Here is a 9,773-nt window from a genome sequence, read left to right on the forward strand (position 1 = left end):
TAAGGTCCCATTGCTCCCCAAACTAACAGTGCACTTCAGTGATTACATCTGGCTGGTTGTCCCTACTAGAAGCTATTAGGTACGTAGTAATAATAATACGTATAAAATTAGGTGGCTATTCTCATCTTGCAAGATATTTTCCAACAATTCCAAATTTCATGATTTCTAAGAGGAAGGCAAACATCAGGGCTGATGGATGAGGTCTAGGTTTCCTGATAGTGGCTGTACTCGCAGTATCTCTAAACCTCAAGGGGAAAGCACCAGTGACTTCTGGTTTAGAACTTAATGAAAAAGAAAAAGAAATGTGAGTGTAAATATTGCTAAAATTGAGGTTATGGTTATATGTTTCTATTTCATCTTTTCTCGCTTTCAACACAAATTGCAACGTTACAGTTTCCTTGGCTATTCTTGGAATCCCCTTCCAAGGTAACTGTTCGGAGAAAGGGTACCTTGAAGCCACCGCCCTGTGGGCCCACCATTGCATTGTGGGCCAGGTGCATTGTCTGCTGGGCGGCAGGCAGGGGCAGAGATCCGGGTGTGCTAATCCCTGGCATCACAGACTGACTCTAGAGATGTGGAATGTCACCTCTGTGACAGGGAAGAAACCAGAGCTGGTGCAGGAGGTGGAGTGTTACCCACTAGACATAAAAGGGCTTACCTTTACTCACAGCACCGGTTCTAGAACCAAACTCCTGGAAAAGGCCTGGACCCTCACCTTTTCCAGAGTGTTCCAGGGTGAGAGGCACCGAGCAAGTGTGAGGATACTTTCGAGCCCCTGGCTGAGTGCCGCTGTGTTGGAGTTCTTTCTGGTAAATGAAAGGGTTGTTTCAATGCGACCACAAGTTCCTGGGGGGAGATCTCTAATTGTTGTTTGTGCTTATGCACCAAACAGCAGTTTGGAGTACCCAGCCTTTTTAGAGTCTCTGGGGGTGTCCTGGAAGGGGTACCAACCAGGGATTCTGTAGTTCTCCTGGGGGACTCTAACACTCATGTTGGCAATGATGGGGAAAACTGAAGGGGATTGACTGGGAGGAACAGCCTGCCTGATCTGAACTTGAGTGGTGTTATGATATTGGACTTCTGTGCTAGTCATGGATTTCAAAGCTTTGAAAGGCTCAGCCAGAGAGAGGAAGGGGTCCTGTTTGGGGACCTCAGAACTGCAACTCTGCTCTTTGCAGATGATGTAATTCTGTTGACTTTATCCCACCGTTACCTCCAGCATGCACTAGGGTTTTCAGCTGAGTGTGAAGTGGTCGGGATGAGAGTCAGCACCACCGAATCTGAGGCAATGGTTTTCAGCCAGCAAATGGTAGACTGCCTCTTCCAGGTTGGGAAAGAGTTACTGCCCCAAGCTAAGGAGTTCAAGTATCTCGGGGTATTATTCATGAGTGACGGTGGAATGGAGTGTGAGATGGATAGTCAGCTTGGCACGGCATCAGTAGTAATGCAGATGCTTAGCCATATTGTTGTGGTGAAGCACGAGCTGACCCAGAAGGCAAAACTTTGGATTTACTGGTCCATATACATCCCAACCTTCACCTGTGGTCATGAGCTTTGGGTAGTGACTGAAAGAATGAGATTGTGGATACAAGTGGCCGAAATGAGTTTCCTTTCAGAGGGTGGCTGGGCTCAACCTTAGAGATAGAGTAAGGAGCTCAGACATCCAGAGAGAGCTCGAAGTAAAGCTGCAGGTTTTTTTGTGTTGAAAGGAGCCAGTTGAGGTGGTTTACTGGGCACCCAGAAGGCACATCTAATTAGGATGTGACACATCTAATTGGGATCCCCCACTCCCAGAGGAGTAACGGAGTAAATGGGTACTCTGGCATGACTCAGGGGCTGAAGATGATGTACAACCTACACACCAGATTCCCTCCTCTAAGACAAGACTCTTGAAAATGTGTGGGTTTTCTGATGCCTTTACCAAGGCTATTGGTGTTGTGGCTTACCTCAGGGCCATCAACAAAGATGGAAAAAGCAATGTTGGCTTCATCCTAGGAAAAGCCAAGCTAGCTCCTCAAGTTCAGGGTTCATCCTTAGTGAGGTGGACCTCAAGATGGTAAAGTTTTATTGTGATAGCAAGGTAGTCCTTGCAACAGAATCTAGCAGGCAGGTCAGTCAACCAAGCCAGAGTAGTGGTTCTTTATACAGAGAGGGCACAATCCAGCTGATCATTTGTTCAGGGCTGTCCCTGGATCTAACCTTGTAAAAACAACATGACTAAGCAGACCAGCTTATCTTTATAGACCATACCAGGGCATGCAGGAGAAACCTGTGCCCTTTGAAATCATCAGTCCTGAATTTAACATCAGTGTATGTAGCCTAAGGTGTCAAATTTCCACACCCAAGTTCAAAGGCAAAATCTCACTAAGGAACAATTCAAACACTTCTCTGCATGGGACTTACTACTGAGAGCCATTACCTTCCTCATCCTTTCACCTTGATCTCACAAGTCCACAGACTGTGTAAAAGGATTTGGAGGGTGGCATCGGTGCAAACAACCCTGCACTCTTGACAAGCATTCTCAAGCTAAGGACATCATCATAAATGCAGTCAAAAAATAAGCTTTCCCAGTGGAATTCTCTGCCCTCACTTATTGCAAAACCCTGCACAAAAGCAGTCCACTCTTCAAAATCAGTCCTGCAGTTGAAGAAGGCCTTGTGAGACTTTGAGGCGTATTAAAAATGCTCTACTGAAACATCCCAAGCAGAACCCCCTAGTTACTAAAAACAGCCATGTCTTTACCTTGCTAGTATGCCACCACCGCAAGAAGGTGAAACAAAAAGGCTGCCATTTCAACAAAGGGGCCATCATATCTTCCAGCCTTTGGATAGATACAAAAGGCTCAGTGCAAATTTTAAGTGTTATACTTTAAATCATCGTATTTTACAGTTGCTGCAGTTTCATTCTGCATCAGCCTTTAATTTGCATGATTTAAATTAATTCTACAGAAGATTATTCAAATAGCAATGATTTGTTGATTTCAAAATGTTAAGACACATTGTTGTTGTGCATTTTAAATTTATTTACTTTATCTTACATTCTCTGGACATGACATGACATGACATGACATGACATGACAAAAAAACATTTATAAAGAAGACAGTGACAGAATGGTTTTGAAATATGGAAAATAATTAATGGGCGGCATGGTGGTGTGGTGGTTAGCACTGTTGCCTCACAGCAAGAGGGTTGCCGGTTCGATCTCGGGGAGCCCTTCTGTGCGGAGTTTGCATGTTCTCCCCGTGTCAGCGTGGGTTCTCTCCGGGCACTCTGGCTTCCTCCCACAGTCCAAAGACATGCAGACTGGGGACTAGGTTAACTGATTGCTCTAAATTGTCCGTAGGTGTGAATGTGAGCGTGAATGGTTGTTTGTCTCTATGTGTCAGCCCTGCGATAGTCTGGCGACCTGTCTAGAGTGTACCCTGCCTCTCGCCCAATGTCAGCTGGGATAGGCTCCAGCCCCCCTGCGACCCTCAAGAGGATGAAGCAGTTGGTAGATGAATGAATGAATGAAAATATTTAATGTAAAAAAAACATCTGAACATCTAAGGTGATTTCCAAACCCTAAATGTCTAATTTTTATTCATTAAATGTTTCTTGGTGTTCTTCTCTGGCTGAAACAATATGATGAAACACTTTGGAGCAAATATACACAGTATTAGTCCAAAACTGGAGGCCAGAATAGCAAATATCTCCACAGCCACAGTAAACTTCCCAGGAGAGCTGACATATGCTGGGATAAAGGTGATCCAGACTGCACAGAATATCAACATGCTGAAGGTGATAAGTTTGGCTTCATTAAAATTATCAGGTAGTTTCCGGGCTAGGACAGCTAACACAAAGCAAAAGACAGCCAGTAGGCCTATGTATCCAAGCACAGCCCAGAACCCTATAGCTGAGCCTAATGCACACTGCAGGATGATTCTTTCTTTGTATGTGGTGAGGTTTGTCATTGGAAAAGGGGGACTAAGAACCAACCATATAGTACATATTAAAACTTGAATGAATGTGAAGAATACCACAGTCATTCTTTGCTGTGGAGGACCAAACCATTTCATCACATTATTGCCTGGGAGTGTGGCTTTGAAGGCCATTAACACTACTATTGTTTTTCCGAGAACACAAGACATACAGAGGACAAAGGTGATCCCAAATGCTGTGTGGCGCAGCATGCAGGACCACTCAGAGGGTGGTCCAATGAAGGTTAATGAACATAAGAAACATAGAGTCAGGGAGAGGAGCAGCAGGAAGCTCAGCTCAGAGTTGTTGGCCCTGACAATCGGGGATTTCCTGTGACGATAGAACACAGCTGCTGTTATAATGGTAAGACAGGCACCACCAACTGAGAACACAACCAGGATGATTCCTAGGATCTCGCTGAAGGAAAGAAACTCTACAGGCTTGGGGAGACAAGTGTCTCTCTCTGCATTAGGCCAGAACTCCTTGGGACAAGGGAAACAATCAGGGGAATCTGAAAATATAAATGGCTTTTAGTAGTTGTATGTTTAATGTTTTAGATACACGTTAGCAAAGAATAAGTTACCTGTAACATTGCTAATCTCTCCTTCGGGACATGGTACACAATCATAACAGCAGATGGGTTTTCCTTTCTGCAGCACTTTACGAGTTCCTGGAGGACAGCTGTCAGTGCACACTGACACAGGCACCTGACACATAGATACAAATAGACTGACACATACTCAGGTGTGCTACAAAGCACTGAGAATTAAACGATAGGTTCACATTTTTTTCAAGTCTGTATTAAAACAATCCTCACATTTTAATATGTGTACTAAAAGTGTTATTGGTCTCCATAATCATTCATCCCATTCATACTGGCTGTGAAGAAATCTTGTCTGAGAGCCAATTCAATGTAGCTGCTAGGGGATAAAATACATTTTTGTGTAAAAATATTTTTATCAGTTCAGCTGGAGCTAAAATGAGACCTCACCAGTCTCTTTTTGTCACTATGTCTCAGTTGCAACACAGCAACAGAAAACTCAACGACTGTCGTTGACACACCATTGGAGCACTAACGAACCAGTGACATCATTGGCCTTGTAAAGACCTCCCCAGAGGTTAAATACCTGGGTGCTTCCACACCAGTTTGTCAGACTAGTTCCAGCCTACTCAGACAAGCATGAACTGAAGAAGCCTCTTGGATAAGAGGTGAAACGTCTTCTAAGACAAAACCAAGTCCAGTTGCGTTCGATTCAATTGCCTTGAGATAACTATGACCTGGATGAATGAGAATATCCACAGGCATTTTAATATGTCAAAATATTGCTTTTGGGCTCCTTACTTGTGTGCCGCCTTCCACCCAGGTCAGCTTCCTGTTGATACTGAACTCCTGGCCCGCTGGCAGTGATGCATCATAGTGTCCTACTGTCACCAACTCAATTCTGCCACTCTCAGTTTTTTGCCAGTTAACCAGCTCGTATTTGGCCACAGGATCCCCGTTGGCATCAAATGACACATCATAACCATTTTTGGAAAAATTTACTTTCCTCAGTTGAGTAAGAACCTGTCAGAATGAAGTAAAGTTAGACATTGAGGGAGAGCAATGAAATAATGTAACATGAATGAATATTATATTTTGTTTTATAGCAAGAAGTTGGGCATTAGGGTGTTCACGTATTTGTTTCAACTGACCTCTTTTGACTTCATCCTGTTGAATTTATTGCATTTAGTTGTAGAATTAGCTTCCTGACACACTGCATTATGAATGGCATGAGCTATTGCATAAACAGCCTTGTACACCATGTTAGTGATTCGCAGCTGAGATGTGTCAGTGTACGGGGTCTGGATTGTCAGTATGTCTTCAGTTCCATCACACACATTCTCATCTGTGGCTGCACCTAAAAACACACAGAGACAATGACAGGTGTTGATGAGATAAGATATTGTCATTCATTCGTATGTCTTTAATATTCTTTTTTTGTTTGATTTAACCTGCCAAACACGCCATACAAGAAGCTAATAAATCTGTATTGGTTGTAGTTATAAGTAAAAAATGTATTTTTCATCACATTACTTTGCGCTGTTTCACAGATAAACTGATTATTTCTGTTTGTAATTGTCCCTTTTTTAATTTTGCTTTTATGTTTACCAGGTCACGTTATCTTGAATCAGTCTTCAGATGATAACTTACTTTATAAAGAGCAAAAACATCTCCTTTCCATTGCATGCTGACATGATCTATGTTTATGTGTTTAAAATGAATAAATAATCTGAAATCCCTGTCAGTACAAAAGACATTACTACCTACGCAATTAAAAATATAGTTAGTAAGTACAATTTCTAATGTATTTCTTAACTAGGAGGCCTGGAGACTTCATATACTACTGCAGCCAAGTTAATACAATCAACAAAATTCATCTCATGAAGTGAGATTATTCAAAGAAATGCACCTAAAATCCTTCAAACGTCTTAGTTCACTAGATCTGCCTCTTAATCTGAGGATTTGCCCACAAGCAGTTGTGCATATTTTAAGACAGGAAGCTCCACTTCAGACAGATAATCAAAAGCCAACACAGCATTGACACAAGGACCCAACTGTGAATGTTTCCTATGTTAAAAATTAGCACAACTTTCTCACTTTTTCTCAGCCTGCAGTTGAATGCATCCTCCCAGAACTCAGTAAGCACTGGAGAGGCAGCCACTTTAGAGGGAGAGAGATCCAGCAGGAAGTCTCTCAGACCTGGGATGACAGATTTCTCAATGCCAACGCCGATGGCTCCAGCACAGAAGCTGAACCTCAGCATGTCAGGGTCTGTTACCCAGGACTCACTGCCTATCCACTGGCGTGGTGGCGAAGGCTTGAGTGACAGCTCCTCCAGCAGAATCCTCAGGTCTCCAGAGGACGTAAATGCTAAAACAACCATAGCTGTCGACCTGGAGAGACATTAATATATATGATATAATATCAATATATTATATAAAATTTCCATTTTAAATATGTATCAACATAGTTAGTACCAACAAACATGACATACTCTACTTTTTTGTGTCCTGAATGCACAGTATTGGTCTCACTAATTCTATTTTTATAACAATGTCAGTGACTAATACGAAATAAATTAACATGATGAAAATGAATCTCTTATTTGCCACTGACACAATAAAATAATCTTCCATCTTATATTTTCTTGAACATTTTTTGTGGTGTTGTGTGTAGTAGGCCAGTGTCACCACCAGGAACAAAAGCACAGTTAGTGATGTAGAAACCTGCGGATAACATCAGCCACTCTCTGGATCCTGCTGCGTGGGTGGGTCCGATAGAAAGATTCAGAGTATTCCACACAGATTCCCTCTTTGTGTGCTGCAGCCAGGAAAGATGCCATGCCATTATTGCCATAGTCTGAATCTGACCGGACAGCACCTATCCAAGTCCAGCCAAAGTGTTTTACCAGCTTGGCCAGAGCATCAGCCTGAAACTGGTCACTAGGGATTGTTCTGAAGAAAGTTGGGTACTGCTGCTTATCTGACAGACATGCACAAGTGGCAAAGTGGCTCACCTAAATGAAAACAGTGTAATTATTTAACCGGACAGACAAAACATCAGCACATGTCCATACAAAAACTTTGCCAGAAATACAAAATATTTACTTGAGGAATCTTAAAGGACCCAATGATGCGCGACATGCTGATGGATGGTGTGGACCCAGACTCACCAACAACAGCCATCACCATACCAGACTGTGAGCAATTGTTGCCAGTGTAAAACACCGGGTCAACACCACTTGAAAGCTGGAATGCCACATGCACAGCCACAGGCACTGAGGCACATGAGTCACAGATCTGATAACCAAGCTTGATGCCAGGAAGCAGCTCTGTGCTGTTGTTAATCTCTTCAATGGCAAAGATCATCGCACGTGAGAAGCGCAGCTCACGGGAGTCCATGCTGCACACAGACACTAGTGTCATTGTTCAGACTTACAGTACATGAGGAAAATTCAAAATTTTAACAAAAATGCATAATAAAGAAAACGTGAATGTTACAGTTATAAATAATAACTGATTTCTGCATTGCATTTGTGAACTTCATATATATCAAAGAGTTACCTAAACACCAAAATTCAAAACACAGGATTAAATATCAGTCCAGAATTCACAAGAATCTCAAAGCAAATAATCAAAGCAAAATTGTCAACTAAATCAATTGTCTTAATTTGTTTTTATCCTTCAGTATGTTTTGAGTTCAGAAATTCAAAACATCTTTTTGATACAGTCATGCCTTTATAATACCTGCAGTTTATATGGCCACACTTCATTTGGCACTTAATGGAACAAAGAAACCGTGTTTAAAAATTTTTGGTGACACCAAAAATTTTGCAACATGATTATAAGCACATTATACAAATCAACACAGTTTCATCTCCACACAGTGTGACATCCTCTTACTCACCTCCCTGTGCACCTTAGTGGCTCAGGCATGGTGGTGTAGTTGTGCTTCACTGTATGCATGTAGTGGTGTATGGACAAAACCCCACCAATAACATAGTCACCATCCATTGAGAAGGCAGGTAGACGAGTGGTACCCTGAAGTGTACATTTTAAAGATGAAGCCTCAGAGCTGGACCCAGCAACAGTCCTATCCTCTTTAAACCTAGCACTTTGTTTCATACGATACCCAGAACCATTCAAAGCAAAAGCTGAGTTCAGCTCATGCAAACCCAGAGACAGCATCAGGCCAATGAAGAGAGCTGAGATCTCCATCCCTCAACTGTCTGCACATGGGGATACTGTGTGTGTTTATACTATACATAGGTGGAGAAAAGCTTCCCTCCTTCTACTGTACGTCAGCTTACTGTTCAGCACACAGAAAACACTCTCACCCAGTGGTCTTTGATTTAACTCTTGTTTACTTCTTCTCAGTGGGCTGCATGTACAATATACCTGCATTAAGTGACTATGTCACTTTTTTACTCTTGTTAAGTTATCATTATATGCACCATATATCTTATCAGTTGTGATCTACCCCTATTACAGTACTGTATAACCTCACAAATGCACACCTTTAGTTGTTTGTGTTGTTTTATTCCATCTTGAATAATTGAAAATACAGAAATATTATTGAAAAAGCAATGATTTTTGAAAAGTGTTGAAACAAAACTCAAAACCATGCATTTATCTTATGACTTTGATTTTATTTCTTCGCTTCATTTTATATTTTCAGACCATGATAAAATAATATTTGTAAAATAAGACTTTAACATATTAAAAGCACATTCACAAAATGGTATTAAAGTCAGGAAAATGCGGGGGCGCTGCTGAGCAAGACATGGGATAAGACGTGTTTTCACAGAGCTCCGGCAGAGCTTTTGTTAAAATAACCCGTAAACAGCATATTGCAGAAGAAAATAACAAGAATCCACCTCCCAAGGATATAAGAAAAACTACAGCACTAAATAAAACGAGTGGCTTTATTCCGGATGGCAACAAATCTTCGCAAATACAAGTACACCGGACCATCTGGAACAAGGCCGGAAGCCCCGGAGCAGAGTGGTTCGGGTAATGCTAATCGAGCTGCTACTACAACTGCGAGACAAACAATGCCCGAGGACAAAAACATGGACACCGACGCATTAAAAATGGACATTGTTTCTTCTCTGAGAGCGGACATCTCATTGGCGATAAAAGAAGAGTTAAAAAGTGCCCTAGCAGAAACTTTTGCTGGGATAAAAAGTGAGCTACAGGCTATACGGGCTGAAATTGCTAACAATGCTACCGCTACCCGCACGGAGATTGAGTCAATTAAACATTGTCTTAAG

At 41.9% G+C, this 9,773-nt stretch overlaps 1 protein-coding gene across 1 annotated transcript; it reads right to left on the reverse strand.

Annotated features, from left to right (window-relative positions):
* Positions 1 to 3,572: 3,572 nt before the first annotated feature.
* Positions 3,573 to 8,436, reverse strand: LOC125888997 (extracellular calcium-sensing receptor-like). Its single transcript, XM_049576655.1, has 8 exons — positions 8,408 to 8,436; positions 7,609 to 7,903; positions 7,228 to 7,517; positions 6,599 to 6,894; positions 5,653 to 5,858; positions 5,303 to 5,524; positions 4,544 to 4,667; positions 3,573 to 4,471 (listed from the first exon to the last, which is right to left on the reverse strand). Exons 1-8 carry the CDS (start codon positions 8,434 to 8,436, stop codon positions 3,573 to 3,575), a joined length of 2,361 nt encoding a protein of 786 aa, XP_049432612.1.
* Positions 8,437 to 9,773: the final 1,337 nt, after the last annotated feature.

This window comes from Epinephelus fuscoguttatus, linkage group LG5 (assembly GCF_011397635.1).
Source record: "Epinephelus fuscoguttatus linkage group LG5, E.fuscoguttatus.final_Chr_v1".
NCBI classification, from domain to species: domain Eukaryota; kingdom Metazoa; phylum Chordata; class Actinopteri; order Perciformes; family Serranidae; genus Epinephelus; species Epinephelus fuscoguttatus.

Excerpts from the sequence above, each read along its gene's own strand:
- LOC125888997 (XM_049576655.1), bottom strand. The coding sequence starts at position 8,436 with ATGCCTGAGCCACTAAGGTGCACAGGGAG. Across the intron at positions 7,518-7,608 it reads GGTCCTTTAAGATTCCTCAA|GTGAGCCACTTTGCCACTTG; the intron begins GTAAATATTTTG and ends GTTTTCATTTAG. Across the intron at positions 4,668-5,302 it reads GGGTGGAAGGCGGCACACAA|GTGCCTGTGTCAGTGTGCAC; the intron begins GTAAGGAGCCCA and ends TCTATGTGTCAG.